At 39.3% G+C, this 18,793-nt stretch overlaps 1 protein-coding gene across 1 annotated transcript in view; it reads left to right on the plus strand.

Annotated features, from left to right (window-relative positions):
- LOC122190158 (BPI fold-containing family C protein-like) overlaps positions 1-17,426 on the plus strand; it is a 19,405-nt gene extending 1,979 nt beyond the window's left edge. Inside the window, exons 3-16 of the mRNA XM_042889945.1 lie at positions 505-616; positions 2,893-3,021; positions 5,832-5,987; positions 6,679-6,742; positions 6,830-6,890; positions 8,666-8,757; positions 10,027-10,200; positions 11,286-11,339; positions 12,304-12,474; positions 13,079-13,146; positions 14,701-14,743; positions 15,782-15,845; positions 16,709-16,785; positions 17,349-17,426. Coding sequence (XP_042745879.1) covers positions 505-616; positions 2,893-3,021; positions 5,832-5,987; positions 6,679-6,742; positions 6,830-6,890; positions 8,666-8,757; positions 10,027-10,200; positions 11,286-11,339; positions 12,304-12,474; positions 13,079-13,146; positions 14,701-14,743; positions 15,782-15,845; positions 16,709-16,785; positions 17,349-17,426 — 1,343 coding nt within the window. The remainder of the gene's footprint in view (positions 1-504; positions 617-2,892; positions 3,022-5,831; positions 5,988-6,678; positions 6,743-6,829; positions 6,891-8,665; positions 8,758-10,026; positions 10,201-11,285; positions 11,340-12,303; positions 12,475-13,078; positions 13,147-14,700; positions 14,744-15,781; positions 15,846-16,708; positions 16,786-17,348) is intronic.
- The last annotated feature ends 1,367 nt before the right edge of the window (positions 17,427-18,793 follow it).

Raw genomic sequence — 18,793 nt, forward strand, 5'->3', positions numbered from 1 at the left:
AAGTTTTTTTCTTTATTCAGCAGCTGTGAGGCTCTAAAGATAAAGAAACTCCTGTAAAAATGTATTTGACATACCAACACTTCATATGCATATGTTCACACTTCTTACATAAGTAAGGACTATGCATGTTGGTCATCTTGTCACTTAACAGGCCTCTTCAATCAACAGGTGTAAGACAATCTGAGAGAAATATGATGACCAAGTATTTCCAAGGTTATCCACACTGTGTGTGAAGTGAAGGAAGTATAACAGTTTGAAATAATTGGTAAGAGTTCTAGAATGTAAAATGCAGGTCAAGATCATTGCGATCTTGAATTGAATGATTCATATGGGGACAACAGATGCAGACATGTAGTACTTGGAAAGAGGTCTAGGTAAGGGTTTAAGAACGGGAGAGTTTTCAGAACTATGTTAAAAGTAATTGAATTATTTGTCAGTATATCTGGACCTTTGCATGCCATAATCTGGCCTACAAGGTATCTGATTTCCTCTGTCCCATTGTAGGCAGGAAGATTGGGATAGAACTACTGAAGCAAAGAGTACTGAAAGAGACCTTCCCAAGCTGGAGTGGGCAGGAGAGTTTCTCCATTGTGAAGGTGAATTATACAATCTCAAGGTAAGTGAAGAAAATGCATTTCAAAGTTTTAGGATGCAACACAGCCTTTTTTTATTATTGTTCAGTACAAAACTTTAATGGTTTATCTAACTGCTGAAACAGTTTTAAAAGTATTTCACAGAATCACAGAATCATAGGAGTTGGAAGAGACCCCTGGAGACATCTAGTCCAATCCCCTGCTAAAGCAGGTTGCCCACAGTAGGTTCCACAGGAAAGTGTCTGGGTGGGTTTTGAATATTTCCAGAGAACAAGACGCCATAGCCTCTCTGGGTAGCTTGTTCCAGAGCTCGGCCACCCTCAAAGGAAAGAATTTTTTTCTCATGTTCATATTTTTTCCTTCTACCATGCTCAGAGTTGAGCTTCAGAGGGCCTTTGAAAGAGCAGTTTGTCTGTTTTATTAGTTGATTTGTTTCAGAGTTTGGGGCAACGGCAGTTGTACATGTGGATATGGCACAGTGGGAAAAATGTATGGGATAAAGGGAATAACTAGTGTTCTTAACCATCTGCTACTATGAAGGAGATGTAGCAGAGAAGGTGATTTGTTTGAGTTTCATGAGGGAAAAGCCATCACGAAACAATAAGATGAAAATGTGTGTATGGGGATGATGTATCTGAGTTAATGGGACAGGAAGATGACTTTTGCAGAATCTTTTTGTGTAGATTTACAATGGCTAAAATAGCATTTTCATTAGGTAAGGCTCTACTCTTATTTCCTGCTGAGGAAAGTTGTGTGCTGGGAACAGCCTGTGCAGTAAAAGATCCATGGAGCTTTCTACAATATTCCCAAACAAGGAAAGTAATAGAAAAACACATTGTTTTACAGCCTTCATTTCCATCTTTCTGTTTAAGCTTTTTCAATATACTGTAACAAAAAAAACACAGTAATTTCTGACCTTTTAATACTACTTCCAAGTAAAGTTCTGCTGCCCAGTAGTATTTTACTTCATTTTTTCTTCATATCAATTTCATTTACTTATAAATTACCCAGAGCAAAAAATAACAATCTGGGAGACTTCACATACTTTGTGCTGGATAGGACCCGCATCCTCTACTAACATCTGATATTTCAGTAATGTTCTAATATATATATTACTAATATTCATCGTATTATAGTATCCTTGGGACCTTAATTTTTGCACATCTGAGAAAACTGGACTTGGACAGCCTGAATAAAAAAAAACTATGGGGGGTGGTGGGATGTCTTACTGCACATCTTTCACTGTCTGCTGGGTGTTGATTATGGAGAATGTGGAGCCAGATTCTTCCTGGAGGTACCCAGTGAGGAGGTGGGTAGCAGACACAAGTTACATCAAGAAAATCTCCAGTTAGAAGAAAATTGCTAAGGAGAAGCAGAGCAAGAACAGAGAGGTTGGAGAATCTCCATCCTTGGAGATGTTCACGCTCAAATGAACAGGGCCCTTACTTGGCCTGGCTTGGATTAGGGCATGATCCAGAAGATCTTAAGGTTCCTTCCAACCTAAGTTGAAGTGATCCTCAAAATCACAGTGGATTCTCCCAACCAGTTATTCCCTTCCCAGTACACAATCTGATCTCACCTCACTGAAAACAGGATTAAGTAGGCCAACCTTAATGTTGCCCAAGATGTTTTTGAAAAAGTATGTTCATTGTCACTAAAACTAGCTAGTACCTCCAGTCCCAGGTAAGCAGATGAAAGTCAGTTATTTCAGAGATCTCTGCCAGATAGCAGGAAACAATGAGGAATGTCCAGTTCATGATAAGATTGCAGCTGATACCTTTACAATGTGCAGCTCAGTTCAACACACCCATTTGCAACACAATGTCTTCGAATATCAGGAAAAATTGTTTTCATGGGGAAGTCTTTAAGACTTTATTTTCAGAGTGAGGATGAAGGGGAGATGAGGAAGGGGATACAGAAGGGGAAGGAGAAACTTTGGTCTTTGTCAGCGAATGCTAGCATTCACACAACCTAAGTTTTTTAAATAGATGCAGCATCTGGGTATAACAGACAGACTTATTTTCCCTCAGTAAGCAAATTTCACTTCAAGGACTTTGTTTTTCTCCCAGTGGGAGGTTTTTGTTTTGACTGGGCATCCTTTTTCCCTAGCATTGTATTGAGGATGTTTTTTGCAAGGATGCTACTCAGTGTAATGGTACAGATACTTTTCCAAACTTCCTGAGAAATTCTTTTAACAAATCATAGACTTTGCCTTTAATAGCAGAAGAATTCAATAGGTCAGTATTCCTTCTTAACCTTTTACCATGCAGTCTAACATCCTGCTTCCTTTTCTCTGTAGGTTCAGAGTTGATGCTGTAGATATACCAGAAACTTCTGCTTCCTTTATTCCTGGCACTGGTGTTAGTCTGTCAGTGGCACATGCTTCTGCTATAATCAGTGCAGACTGGAGAGTGAAAACATGGCTACTGTAAGTACTGTACAGTGCAATTGGAGTTGGGAGACAGTTCTGGAGTGGAATTAGAATTGTAATTCAGAAATTTAGTTGCTAGTTATGATTCTACAATTCAAGTCACTGTGGATAAATGACTTGGCTTCCTGAGCCTGTGCAGTATGAGATTTTCTTCAATGACATCATCACATTCAGATTTTTCCACTTCTCTATCTCAGCATTTTTCTTACCTATCTTTATCACAACATTATTCTTTTTTCCTAAAAGGGAGGGCTAAAAAATCTGGGATATCAGAAAAGGTTTCGAGGTGCTAATTTCTACAACTGGGGTTAATAGAGTACCTGCTAACAGCAATAGGCGTTGCTCTGTTTGCAAGCCAGATAGTACAGCAAGATGGATCACCAGGCTGCACATTTCACAGTATGTCCTGATTTCAAAGGAGCACGTACATGCAGTTTTGCATTCAGTTTTAGTACTGGTGCCTGGAAAGCACTGTCACTGTGGTCCTAATCTGTGTGTAGTTTTCATACTGGCATTGTGAGGAAAAGGATACTGTGTTCAGCAGAGTACATCAGCTGTTCCCAAACACTAATTCACCTCTCCTTCTTGCTAAGGATAAGGACTGGGGGATGATCTAAAGAAAACAGCTGAAATGTAAAACTCTGAGGACTTCACCAACTGCAAAGGAGATGAGGAACTGATATGCAGGATATGGGGGGAGTGAGTCAAAGCCAGCTTTGGTGAAGTGCAAGTTTATGAAGGAATTTTCTTTCCTTTTTGAGGGACATAGGGAACAATCTATTATGTTCTTTTCCATACTGTGTTTTGTACATAGCTGTAAGTTTAAACAATCCTGAATATGCCTTACTTTTCAACCCCTCCACTCCTTCATCCTAATACATTGCTTTCAGCTTAAAATAAGAGATCCCAACTGAAAGTCAGCTTTTCAAGGGAGACCCTTGACAACCCAGGCCTACTGGGCCGTATCTAGGGTCAGTAAGATGGGTTTTATCCCAGCTTTTTCAAAATTATTCCTGAGTTTCCAAATCTCACTGTATCCCTCCTCTGTTTCCACTGTGTTCCAGTGCACTCTGCCAGTCCCAGAATCTCATGGCAGGCACTTTGCTCCTAAAAGCCTACAACCAGAGAATCTGGATTCCTCCTAAAGAAGAGCAGTTAAGGATGCAGCAATGGAGACCTAAGTAGCTAAAATTTTCCCCATCTCCCATGCAGCCCAAAAAGGCAGAAGGTCTGAGATCCTTTCACAGTGATCTCTATCACTGAAGTATGGGAAAGGCTAGTTTGGAAGCTCCAGAGGTCATTTTGTTCTGCTCAAAGCAGATTGGTCAGCACATTGGGTGAACTATGCACTGGTGATGTTCAGGCAAGGATGATGATACCGTTACCTCTCCACATCATTTCTGCCAGTGCTGAATTACTCTCCTTGTGAAAATGTTTTTCCTAGTGGCTTGTAGGAAAAATGAGGGTATGAAGAATGGTGTTTCCTCCAGACAGTCACTTAATGCACATATATTGATTGAGAAATGTATTTGAAATTGGTTGTGGTAGGAGGGATTTTATGACAGGGAATGGTATTTACTGGTCTGGTCACAGGTAGCCTGTGCTTTGGAGCTGGATTGAGATTATTCTCTCACAGAATCACAGAATCACCCGGTTTGGAAGGGGCCTCAAGGATCATGTAGTTCCAACCCCCCTGCCTGGCAGGGCCACCAAACATACACATTTAGATCAGGTTGCCCAGGACCCCGTCCAACCTGGCCTTGAACACGTCCAAGGACGGGGCATCCACAACCTCCCTGGGCAGCCCGTTCCAGGGCCTAACCACTCTCCTAGTAAAGAACTTCCCCCTAACATCCAACCTAAATCTTCCCTCCTTCAACTTGGATCCATTTCCCCTAGTCCTGCTATTGTCAGCCCTTTTGAAGAGTTTACTCCCCTCCTGGGTGTAGGTTCCCTTCAGGTATTGATAGGCTGCAATGAGGTCACCCCGCAGCCTTCTCTTCTCCAGGCTGAACAAGCCCAACTCCCTCAGCCTGTCCTCATAGGGGAGGTGCTCCAGCCCCCTGATCATCTTAGTCGCCCTCCTCTGGACCCTTTCCAAAATCTCTATGTCTTCTATGTCTTTCTCTCAGCATGACTGTGTTTTCCCACAATTGTTCTTAGCCTGAACAACAGAGAAGAAACCTGAAAGGTACATGTTTAGTGCTTGCTATTGGGCTGGGCTCTTTCTCCATAGTAGTAATAGTACCTAAATTTGCTAGAAATTGTGAATAAGGAAATTGGAGAGGGGTGTCTTAGTAGGGATTTTTACAGAAAGGAGAAAGAACAAATGTGTTTGGAGAAAGAATAAAAGGGATGAACATATACATTAGAAAGGATTATTGAAATTTTTGACAGGAGAACAAGAATCAGAACAATTACAAAGTTGAGAACCACTAGGTTATATATTTGTTAGCTAACAGATTTCTAGTGCTGCAGTCCCGAAGGCCATCAGGATGACCTATCATGAGGTTCTGAAACGTCTTTTGTCACTGTGAAATTCTGACAGTTTTGCAAACTCTTCAAATTCTGCACAACACTGGAAAATTCATGTCCTGGAAACTCACACATCTAACCTGTTTTGAATGCAATGCATGTGCCTGATTGACTTTAATCACTAAAGAAAAACATCATTCACTCTAGATGATAGAAGCCAGAAGTCCTTTCAAAACTGATTTACAGGTAGTATCTTAAATTACTCCCTTGGAGGACATGTTTCCCTGACTGAGGTTTGTTTTTATTTTATTTTACTTTGTTTTTCTAAGTAGCAAAGACCAAGGAGGATTTACCCTGTCCATCTCAGAACTATTCATTGCAATTGTCTTCAAAGTATCACGGGACAGCACAGGCCACTTGTCTGTGTTGCTGCACAGTTGCCAGCTGAGCATCGGTAGTGTAAAAGTCAAATTAAATGAAGGATCTAGGTATGTATGCTAGGTATGTATAGAAGATTTTCTAATTACTCTGAGGGAAATAGTGGAGTTTGTCATATATGGGCCACTTTTCAAATTTTGCCTTTCAGAGATCCAACTAACTACTGAAAGATCAAATTAGATTTTTAAAGGCCTGTTTTTTTTGAACAGTCTCCTTTGCTGAGTGTATGAAGGGTGGTTAATCTACATTTCTTTGTGCACGTGCCAGAAAGTGAGCTGACAAGATATGACTATATAGACTGCATTTGAAAAACTTGACACTTGCATATATTAAAGAGTACAAGATGGCAAATGGAAATTTGCAGGAAGGAATCTAGACTCATTATGCATTTTGACAAGCTGACCTACAATTTAAGTAAAAAACTTTATATTTCAAACAAAAATATGACATATTTTTTGTAGTTCTCCTTTTGATTTTCTAGAGAGCTTTTTGTTATATTAAAGAGAAAATGTGGCTGTTATCAGCATGTTGACATTAATATTCACAACTTTGCAGACTGCCTTCTAAATAGCTCCAATGAGACCCAGAACATACAGCATTGGTACAGTCTACCAAAATTAGTAATTGCTTTTCATTAATCTAAATGACATTGATGCCCTAGCTTGGAATATTCTATGATTTTATATTTCAAAGACTTCAATCCATGATAAAAAGTGTCTGTGTTCATTTTCTTTTCTTCAGCTGGATCTATAGTTTCCTATCTGGTTACCTTGAGAAGGCCATTCATTCTAAACTGGAGGAAAATGTAAGTTTGAAAAGATGATTTCAAATAGTGAAGAGAGGAGTTGAAATACAGCCCTTTCATTGCTGACTTTTCTCTCTTTTCCTATAGATATGCCTAAATATCAAATACAAAATACAGTTGATGGATGCACAGCTTGGAAAGCAGAAGGGTGAGCTGCTGATTTGAGCTTTTTGAGTAATTTTCACAGTGCACTGATTGTAGTGTTTTTATGACTTGCCAATCCATTTCTGTGTTCACAAAAAAAACAAAAAGCAAAGAGGTAAAGACTGAGCCATTGTTCTCTGCATTAGTCCATTTCAGATTCTTAGAAATCTCTTGCAAGAACCTTATAAGCAATATTCAGATTTCTTCTGTCCCCACAGCAGGTCACCTGTAATCTTTCAGTTTGTTATAGCTAACAAATGTTATTTCCTTAGATTCTCAAGGAATTTTCCCAGTGATCCTTTATGCTCTTGCTACAGTGGACATAAGAAAACGTAACAGTAATCCACTAAAAAGCTAACAAATATCCAGTCTTGCACTGTAGTTCTGCAAGATCTCACAAGCTTAGCACATCATGTTTTGAACTTGAGGTCAGTGAGATAACGAGATGACGCAGGAAGACAGAGTCACCCTATGCGTATTTCTCTTCACAGCAGTAGCAGTTCCTGTGTCACTCATGTCACAGAGGCATGAAGACAGTTTATATAAATGCTCAAAAAGTGTTTAAGATTTTTACAACTATAATTAATAAGTATCCCACACCTTTTCTTTTTCTTCCTTTCTTCATTTTTTCTTTCTATTTTTTTTCTGCAAGACTAAGAATACTTGTCTGTAGTTCTCACTAATTTGAATTCACATAATTCTCCTACGTTATTACATATATTATGTATATTATATATTATGTACACACAGAATCACAGAATCATAGAATGGCCCAGGTTGGAAGGGATCTCAAGGATCATAAATCTCCAACCCCCCTGCCACAGTAAGGGCCACCAACCTCCACATTTAATACTAGACCAGGCTGCCCAGGGCCCCATCCAACCTGGCCTTGAACACCTCCAGGGACAGGGCAGCCACAACCTCCCGGGGCAGCCACAACCTCCCTTGTGCCAGCACTTCACCACTCTCATAGTAATACACATAATATATAATATATATTATTATGTATTAATGTCAGAGGTTTCTTTCCAACTCTTCAGTTTGCATTGAAGATATAGCCACATGTTCAGAAGCAGACTTGTGTTTGTTTTCTTTCCCCAAAATGGCTATGTGCCAAACACTGGGAAATATTACTGAAAATCATGGTTATCAAGAACATTGTTTGCATATCAGGTACCCAAACAGTTCAGGCTCAAGATTGCTGAAGGCTGTGCCATCACACTGAGGAGTTCATAATCTCTGTGTGAATTCACCATTTCTCTTTAAAACCATCTAATTATTTATGCAATGTGAACAGAACTTTACAATCCAATCGAAAAAAAGTCAGAAGACAGATGTTGTATATGTGTACTTTTCAGAAAAATAAGTCTTTGGTCACATTGTCTGATAACAAACAAATCATCTTCAACACTGATATGGGTAAAATGCTAATGTCATCTTCCAAAGTATTTAGTACTGTTTTCCTTTACTGTGCTAATCATATAGAAGTTCAGTTCTCTTGTGCAAACACAAAACAATTAAGGGGATCCCGCCCTTGGTATTGTATTGCATGAGAGCAGATTTCTGAGGGGTCCATTCAGTTGTGAAACAAGAGAAGTAGGCCTGTAACTGGAGGAACCTTTCCCTTACTGCAAGTTTTTTGTTTTCTTCTTCCTTCTCCCACTATTCCCCCTCATCAGATTCATCATTTCTAGAACATCTTTGCCTTTAACTAAATAAAAGTTGCTACGATGCTTTTGTAATAATGCCTATTTTGTTTTTATCTATTATTTTTTCTAGTCTTAAGCCAAATAGATGCCTTTGCACAAATAGACTATTCCCTAGTTAGTTCTCCAGCAGTCTTCAAATCACACATTAACTTGGATTTGAAGGTAATTTGACATTAATATCTCTGTGCTCTCAAAGTCTGTTCTGATACTCTTCTGCCTTTTTTCATTTTCTTTCACTACAGTCTTACTCAGCTTCTCCACTGTTCAGTTAGAAAAGCAATAAGGATTTGGGATGTTTCGAGTAACAGCTGTTTTAGAAACCAGACACAAATGTTTATTTAATATAGTAACTGCATTGGTTAATTCACCAAAAAAGTTCAGTCCCTTCAGATGTGCTTTATAATGAGTGATACATAATCTATGATGCCTACCACTGTGATTGGGATGAGTCCATGTCTTGTATATGGAGAGGTCACACCCAAAAAAGACTTCTCACAGAGAAGCAACACACAGCAGTTCCATTCTCACTAGTTTTTCACCTTTTCTGGCAAGAGATATCCCAGCAACACTCAGCTGATCCAGCAACTTCAACCATCTTTGTAAGGTAGAGCATCCCTATTGCTCTCAGTTGGCTTCAGTTTAGAAAGACATGCCAGAGTAACATTTGAAACTCTCTCTCTGCTTATTTTATTCAAGAAGCACCATCCATAAGAAAAAAGAAAAAGAAACACATCAAGGTTCTTTGGACACCTTTTGCAAGGAAGATATAAGCAGTTTAAGAGTATTTAGCAAAAACTTAATTCTGGAACTATAGCTAGTTAGAATTTGCAAGTTAAACTTCAACATGCTGACACCCATCATGAGATTACAGATGAGTCAGGTAAAGAAGTGATTGATCTTCAGTGTTCCTTGGAACAAGCTGATTTTTGGTGGTTTTGAGTTGCCGTTTTCCAGCTCTCAATCTTTTTTTATCAGGGTTAGGTGTTTCCTTTGTGTCTCTCTTTTACACTACTTTTAGTGCTTATCAGGAGGCGAAGAAGAGTTCCTGAAGAATTTCCTTCAGTGTCACTCTTAGATTAAGTCAACAACTGTATCTTTGCAACAGAAGAAAACTGTGCTCTATAGCATTTTTATTCTGACTCATGGTGGCAGTTCAGAACTTTCACTTGAGTGCTCAAATTCAAATTTTGAAAGGGCGGAGGCCAGGTTCTCTGTGATTCCTGTTTTGTTTTTTTTTTTCCAAAAGAACTTCAATTTGCTGATTTTCAAGGCATATAAGAAACTCTTGTTTGCTTTAGGCTTTACTTATTGTCAATTTTATCTTCAGGTTAAGAAGATAGGATAAGAATTCGCTCTATTCAACCACTACTAATGCATTCTGACAAATACAGATGCTTACAAGTAGAAATACTTGTTAATGACTCTTTGCAGGGCACAGTCTATCCAGTAGGAAATCACACAGACCCTCCCTTTGTGCCTGCTCCATTTGGTCTCCCAAACGAAGGTGATTCCATGCTCTACTTAGGAGTCTCCAGTTATTTTCTTGAGTCTGCTACACTGGCTTACTACAGAGCAGGGGTCTTTAATATCACCATCTCCAAAGACGTGAGTATGATTTGTATGTAATGGAATTAGTAGCATGAATGGTCAGCAGAGGAGGTTAATACTTCACAGGCTGCCCAGGGAAGTAATGGAGTCACCATGCCTGGAGGTGCTCAAGGAATGTATGAATGTGGCACTGAGGGACATGGTGAGTGGGCATGGTGGGGTGGGTAGGCAGTTGGACTAGGTGATCTTAGTGTTCTTTTCCACCTTAATGATTCTATGATGCTGTGATTATGTTTGCCATGTCACACAGGTCTGGATCAGAATTCTGCTGCTTACATGACTGAACCAGGACATTTTTTTTTTTTCATTTCATCATTTTAGATAGTCAAAGTCTCCCTCAGGCCTGAACTTACTGGCAGTTCTAGGCAGTAAATGGCAGAGATGAATGTCACAGAGCTGGCGTGCAAAGCATGCATGAAATAACCAAGGAAAGCTTTCCTCTGCATGAGTTCCAAACAACAATGGAAAGGGCAAGATAGGACAAAGAATACTTAGTTCACCATCTGCTGCATAGAGGCCCACAACACATGTACTGGCTGTGCTGAAAGTAGCAAAATGAGGCAAGAAGCAGGTACAGGGAAAGTGAATTTTCAGTTGTGGGTGAAGAACATGTAAGACTTATCTCAGAAATGCTGTTTCCACAGCAGCATTAGTAGACAGGGATTGCAAGAAGTTTTGCTTGATGAAACATTGCTAAGAAGGTCTGGCACTGGAAAACATCATCACAGTGATCAGCAGAAAAAGGGTAAATAAGATTTTTGAGTCCTATCTGACATATTCAGTGTATTTCACCTGAGAGAGTCCCAAAGGCAGGAAGAAAGCAGGATGCCAGGTCTGTTCTTTCAAAGCTTAACAGGTACTCACTGTCTGGTACGTGCCTCTGAGATAGATCCATGGGAAAGAAATCTTTCTCTCCTCTCTTCCACAGATTACTGTGGCTCCCCTAGGAATCATACTGGGTCAAGGAAATACTAAATTAAACACGGATTATTTAGAGTCAAAGTAAATAGAGTATGCTTTTTTCAAGGAAGCCCTCATTTTTAAGCTCATATAATGACCTGACTTATTTCATTTGTTTACAGCTAGCTACTACTTTTAACCTAACTACAGCCATGCTGAAAGATTTTGTTCCTGAGGTGGGTACTTCTGCCTGTACAGATCTTTTAAAAAAGAGCAGTAGCTGATGCCTGCTGTGGATATTATTTGTGTAACATATTTGCAAAAGTTTGGAGAGGACAAGGAAGCTGAGTTCGTTGACAAGTAGTGGAAGATTCAAACATACATGTCCTCTCCTGATAACTCCATGTTCTTCCTAACTATATCACACTAATCTGAAGTCATTCTCTGTCCCCATGAGTGCCAAATTCACTCTCAGTCTCTGAAAAAGTTATAAAGACTATGTCCTGGACATCTTCTGCAAGGTCAGTCTCCTTTTATTCCTGTTGAAGCAAAGTCATCTCTGTTGGGCTAGCCTGACTTCTCTATTTCAAGATACCTTCTAGCTGCAGGAAATTATATACAATGGGAAGTAATAGTCATGAGGAGCACAGTTTATAAATGCAATGCAAGACATTAAGATCTTACAAGATGCTTTAAAAATACCTAATATGGCAACATTTGCTATGAAGTTGGGACATTTTTTGTCCTCTAAGAGTTTATCTTTTTTTTTTTTTTTAATGACTCTCTGGAAGGCTGCTCTTCCAATTTTCTGTATTGTCATATTGTCAGGGTCATCAGTTTTTTTGTGCATGTTGGGGGGAATTGTTCATTTCCCTCATTCCCTCACTTCTTTATCATGTGTTACCAGTCCCCTCCTTTTGAAGTCCCTTAAACTATTTCTCCAGATATATCTAAATATATGTTGGTGGATCTAAAGCTTCTTCATTTGCTTTGTGGTCTCTGCAACTCAGCATGTATGCCATGCTAGCTTCAACATTTAAGCAGGTGCAATAAAAATTGACTATTTCGAAGTTACTCTTGAGTTTAACAAGAGTATTGTTATGTAGCACCTTGTTGTGAGATAGCCACAGAATAGTTTAAAAAAAACTTAAGCTGCAGGAACTGCACATTTAACCTTTTCTCTCTGAAATCAATGCACAGCTTGCTCTGCATTGCCCGACAGCGTGCCCAGTGCTTCTGAAACTGATGGCTACATCACCACCTGTTGTCAGTTTGCAGTCAGACACATGCAGACTATGGATCACTGGGTCTGTAGAGGTGTTTGCTGTTCTGCCAAATTCAACCATCCAGTACATCTTTACAGGGAATCTAGTAAGTAGCATGAACTAGAAGATAACATTCAGTGCCGAGACTGAACAAATTATACAGTAATCTTTCAAGTCCTTCTAAAATCAGACATCAGCATAATATACCATATACAAGTCTGTCACAAATGCACATACTGTTCTGTTGCATTTCACAGGGAGAAAACTTGCACTACATACTGTAGAATTTAATACACATGTACAGCAAGCAATTTATGAAACTTATTCTTCCCATGTGGGAAGTCAAGTGATTCTTTGAGAATAAATTATAATATATATAAATGGGATTATCTGATGTTCCTAACTTGTTCCTTCTTGTTCAGTGTGTTCCCAGACATCTTTTCATTAAGTTGAAAGTGATCCAATTAAGTCAGCCATGCAGGGATTTAAATGACACTAATGATAAGGAAGGAATCAGGGCAGTATTATCACTTCACTCAGGTAATCCCTGCTGCACTCAGAAAGCAGCAAATTCACAAATGATTTCATTGTTTATACATACTGACTAAATATAATGTTTAGGTGTTGTGTTTCCAATGACAAAAAGCAGTTGCTGTGTACAGGCACAAATGTATACAGTCACAGAAGACTGTTCTGTTTTTTCCCCGCAGACAACAAGTACCAGAGGCAATTTGACAGTAATCAAACAGAAGCTGATCATCTCATTACTTCTGAAGAGGTAATTAAGGAAAATTCAGAAAGCAGAATTAATGTTTCAAAAGCTAGGACCCATCAGAACATCAATCTGCCTATCTAACAGCACTTGTTTCACCAAGAGAAGAGCAATGATTACCTTCTTTCTCACAGGGGCTCTAAAATACTTTTGACTATTTAATCTATATTGTGCAGAGAAAATATAATAATGTTGTGGAATAACCACGTCTCCTGTACAATGTGATATTACCCCTTTCTTAAGGTAAAATACCCCTCCAAATGACAGTGTTCAACATATTCAATATCTTAAAGTCATTTGTTTAAGTCTGTGCTGATGCTAGAGAATGAAGTTCAGTTGTTTATTCTACACCCTTTCCATGTTGCTGCCTTGCCATGTCTGAACATCATAAACAGATGCCACCATGAAGATGCTTTAGAGGAGCAGTACAACAAGCTCTTTGTACACCTTTACATGCAGGAAAGGGAAAAGTGACACTAAATAGCTGATACTACAACATGCCATCAAACAAAAGAGACTGTAAGTGACTCTGTAATTTGAAACAATGCTCAGAATGTTTTAGATTCTGCTTACATCTTGCTGGTTTTCTGGTTACCTACAGCTACATGTGTTTTCAGCTGGCTTTCAGCAAAATTTATTCACACTTCATACTCAGTTATTTTTCAGAGCTACTTTCTCCCTAAATGTGTAATTATGTAGAATTGACTTTCAGGCATATCCATGTTCCTTCTTGGTAGCCCTGCTCTGCAAGCTGGATCATAATTCCAGACTATATTGTATTTTTTAACCTATTATAAATCCATTGGAGAAAAATGTAGGCAGCCTTTTTTGAGTTTTGCTCACTGGTCCCTTTTAACAGGAAAAGAGGACTTGGAATGATCACAGCCTGTCAGCATGAGTTCAAGAAAGAATGTTGCCATGCAAAACTTTTGACATGAGATTGTGTTGTTCTGCTCATCAGTATGATGTGTTTGTTGTTTTTTTTTTCCTCCAGAATTATGTTTACAGTTATCTGAGTGTGTATCACAGACATCAGCAAAAAAAGTTAGACTGGGCTGGGACTGAATAGGAGTTCATCTAAATCATAGCAAACAGTTGAGGAAAGTGTACTTCAGCCATTACGGGAAGTAGCAATTCCAGAGAATTTTTCTTTGCAAATCTTGTAGTTGTAGCCCAAGACTATGGATGACTGTAGAAGTAGGTTGATTTCAGAAAGATCCCCCTGATTCCATAACAAGTGGATAGTTGTCTGTTTTGATAAAAACACTGTTAAGAATCAGAGTGTCTGGCAAAATTAAATATGTTAATCAGCACGAAATCAGTAAGAAATTGCACAAGTGAAATGTAAAGGAAATGCAAATTCTGACTACCTACTATACTTCTGGATTCAATTTTTGTAGACACATTTTGCAGCACTTTAAGAAAAAAAAGCAAAACAAAACAAAACCACGTATATTCTGTTTTCTGGAGAGCAAATGTGTGTTTCTTGAAGACTGTTCACTTCAAGCAGTGACTATGCAAAACCATTTTTAGTGAATCCTTTTTACTTCTTCACTTTAGGCTCCAGTTCTCCCTGGTGCACTCTGCTGTTAGATTCTCTCAGGTAAGTTAATGGTTTCAGTGCCTAGGACAGGTAGCTGAGCCCTTCAGAGTTAAAAGCAGTTTAGCCAAAGTTGTTGCTGGACAATTCTCCTTCTGAATTCGAAATATCATCTGCCACTGCTCTTTCTGTTTTCAAATACATTACCTGTTCTGTTTGTTTGTTTGTTTCTCTTTCTAGTACGAGGAAATAACTCTGGGGGTGTTGTTTCCTTTGTCAATAGAGACGCCAAATATTATTATTATCATGCAACATTAATTGAAACAGGGAGAAGTGTCTGCCTAGACTTCATGACCTGGTCTGCCATCACAATTGATTTTACTGGCTTCTGCATCCAGCAGGACAAAGGCAGGCATGGGGCTAGCACTTCTTCTATCTGTTTCTGACAGCCAGGCTGAATTCACAGCTGGATTAAGTAGACATAACAGTAGTAGTAAGTACAAAGTCAAGCTTAAGCTCAGCTTCAGGAATTATCTTGAATCACTCCAAGCAAATAAAAGGAGAGTAAAAAACAGGGAGTAAAAGAAACAGCATGCCACTGGATTGGTCATTCATCATATACCAAGAATTGGTCAGGGCAACTACAACAGCTCAACCCAACCTACACCTTTAAGTGAAGGAAGGAAAACACCAAGCACAGCAGGATAAGACAGAGCACCAAAGTGGGAGCAGTTAGTGCCACCCAGAACACAGTTCATTTCTGAAAACTTAGACTTGAAAGCTGAAAAGGAGTTAAACAGATTGCATTCCTACAGTTAAGGTTGAGTTCAGGTACTTAACACACAGAAAAAAAAATAGTATTGCAAGAAAAATGAACACTGCATTGCTTTGTGTATTCACATCATCCAGGTGCCATTTAAAACAAAAAAGAATCTTTTTTTTTTTTTTTAACCTGAGATTTTCTTCGCCAGTTTTCCTTCTTAGCAATGAAAGGTCTTGTTTCTGATCTTTTGTAGTTCTAACCCTTGCTTTTCAACCTTGAGAAGCAGTCCCCTGGGCATCATGCAATAATCACCAAGTGTGTTTTCCCCCTTACTGCAGGTCTCACTGGTGGAGAATTTGCTGTCTTACACTTTACGGAGGGTAGTGATCCCAGTAATCAGTGGTAAGGACTGTGGCCAGTTCCTGAGAGCAGTGGGTGGGAAAGCAAGACAAACCATTAAAGAGTGTGAGCAAGTCTCAGCTCCTTTCCAAACAATGTGCATGAGTTTCCTTCTCATTGAAAGAAGTGCAGCAGCAGAGGTCAGACATGCTTGAGTCTCATCTCAACAGAGTCAAGCCATAACGAGAGAATGGTACAGATCTGGGAAGCTCAGAAGTGCATCTGCATGTTGTGGCTTTGGGACAGTGTAACATTATCATTTCCCTCTGCATTTATGCTCTGCCTGCTACCCCAGGCAGGACAAAGTAGAAAATCAGCTCAGTGAGATGTAGAGAGTGAGGGATGATGAAGAAAGAGGTGAAAGTGAAAAGAAACATATGGAACAGTATAGAAGGTGCCTGTGGGATAAACAAGGGCAAGGAGACTGCTGAGGAAGGAGGTGAGATATTGATGAGGGATGCAAAAGTCAAATGGTTGAAAAAGCAAGTAGGACAAAACCTGGGGCTTGACCCAGGAAAGTAGGAATGGATGAAAATAAGAGAGACCCACAGGCTTAGATGACCATATAGAGAATAAATTGGAAGGAAGATGGCAAATAAGTCAGAGTGGGAAACATCAGAAACCACATCCCATGGAGTAGATGTTTGAAAAGAAGCAAAGGCAGATTGCAGTGTCGGACAGCTGAGAAATTTTGAGAGGTCTGTCCACTACTTTTTCATGGGAATTGTTGCTTCTTAGCAAATACAAGCATCACAGATACAGTGGATACTGATTAAAGGGAAATCTTAAAACTAACTGAGTTCCTACTGAAAAATGCTTCTGAAGTATTTTATTATTACTTATAGATATATTTGTCCTTTTTTAAGATAAATTAGGAAAAGGATTTTCTCTTCCTAACTTGGCCCACATCAGCCTGGTTGGACCTGTAATAAAAATGAATCAGGTGAGAAGGTCTCACTTTTAGTTAAATAATATTGATTCTTTTTCAGTTCTGTAAATTTGTGCATATTGCTGTGTTGTGTCATTCTAAAGATAGCTAATAGTAAAGCTTTAACTATACAGTAGATTGAAAATCCACACTCTGGATGAAAAATGTACACACACGCAGCCCACCAGACCAGGGAACTTTGAGCATTTGTAGATTATAAAGGGTCCTCTACCCTTTTGGGGGAATCCCAGCAAAGTGGAAACACCACAGCAACAGCTGTGCTATCCCCAGCAGGTCTTAGGAGCATTAAATGAGCTCTCACTACTATGACCTTTCCATAGTACTGGAAAGCTAAGATGCAACCTCAGTGTCCTTGTGGTTATTGTGGTTAGCATTACCCAGCATTGTGGAGGGCTGCTAACATCAGAGCCTATCTGTACCCTGAAGTCAACTGAATTTCAGGAAGCACAAAGCCATGATTGTTTCCTGCACTGCTGAGGGACTAATTGTCAAATCTACTAACACTGAATATGTCTGTCTGAAATTTAAGGTAATTTTACGTGTTCTTGTTTCCTCAGGGTCATCTTGTGATTTTCACTGATGTTCACTATGAACATGAACAAGGGGAAGATGAAGACCTTCGCAGACACCCCTAATGCCCCTTTTCTTTCAAACAATAATAGAGAAAAAAGAGGTCTTTCTTCTTTTGGCTTGTATGGAATAGATGCTATAACATTAGAATCTTGGATCTTGGTCACTATTTTTGATGTTTCTTCACTTTTCATAAACCAAATCTGTTGGTTTTTTAATATAGTCAGTATAGCTGACTTTTATTGATGCTTTAGAAAACTTGTTTCAGTCTGATGGGAAGGAGTGACTGGGTCTTGTGTTATAAACACCAAGTTTTATTAATTTCAGGAACCAGTTATTGCATTATTCAACTTATCTCCATTAGTGTTAGTGACGTTTTATGTGTAGAGTGAGATCTTATTTTTTGTAATATTTTTACAGTTTGTCCCTTTGTAACTGGATACCATGACTGGGAACAGATTTATGAAATCTAGTGAATTATCACAGAATTATAGAATCAAAATTTATGTTGAAGTAACCTCCAAGGGCCATCTAGTCCAGTGATCACCTAAGAACAGGACTGGTTAGATCACGTTGCTGCAGACTGTGTCCATGTGAGTTTTGAACCTTTCCAAGGACAGAGATTCCACAACCTTTCTGGGCAACATTTTCTGCTGTTTAACCAGCTTCAGAGTGAATTTATTTTCCTGATATCAAATCAGAATTTCCCATGTTCCAACTTGTGTCCATTGCCTTTTTTCTCTGCACTGTGCACTTCCAAGAAGAACCCAGCTCCCTCTTTTCTGTATCCTCAGATCAGAAAGTTGTAGAAAATAAAAAAATCTTGGCAGGCTCTCTCTTTTCCAAGCTAAGCATACTTGATCTCTCATACTGTCCTAGTAGATCACGTTCTTCATCCTCATAACCATTTTCGTGATACCTGCTGGACTTGATCCAGGATGTCAATATCATTCTTGTAGTGGGGAGCCCAAATTGGACACAGCAATTCACAGTCTTGCAAATGCAAAATAGAAAGGAAGAAACACTTACCTTCACATGCAGCTTTATGTTCAACCTTGCTGTCCACTAAGATTCACAGATCCTTTTCTGCATAGCTTGTTTCTAAAGATCCCCTAGCCTGGACTGATGCAGGGCATTACTCCCTCCTGGACATGAGGAGTGCACTGACTGCTCCTCACAGGTTGGTGTTGTGTACAAAGTTGCCAAGAGTGCACACTGTCCCATCATCCACACCATCAGTGAAGGAATTAAGCAGTGCTGATCGCAATATTGATTCCTGTGGAGCACCCACTAGTTGCCAGTCAACACCTTGACTTTGCTAATCACAACTCTGATTCTGGCCACACAACCAGTTTTCCACGTTCCTTCTCCACCCTGTAAATCACCAGTTTGATGAGACTAATGGAGACTGTTTCAGAGACCTTACTGAAAT

Source organism: Lagopus leucura, unplaced genomic scaffold (assembly GCF_019238085.1).
Source record: "Lagopus leucura isolate 7727_CA_CO unplaced genomic scaffold, USGS_WTPT01 Super-Scaffold_100159, whole genome shotgun sequence".
In the NCBI taxonomy this organism is placed as follows: Eukaryota; Metazoa; Chordata; class Aves; order Galliformes; family Phasianidae; genus Lagopus; species Lagopus leucura.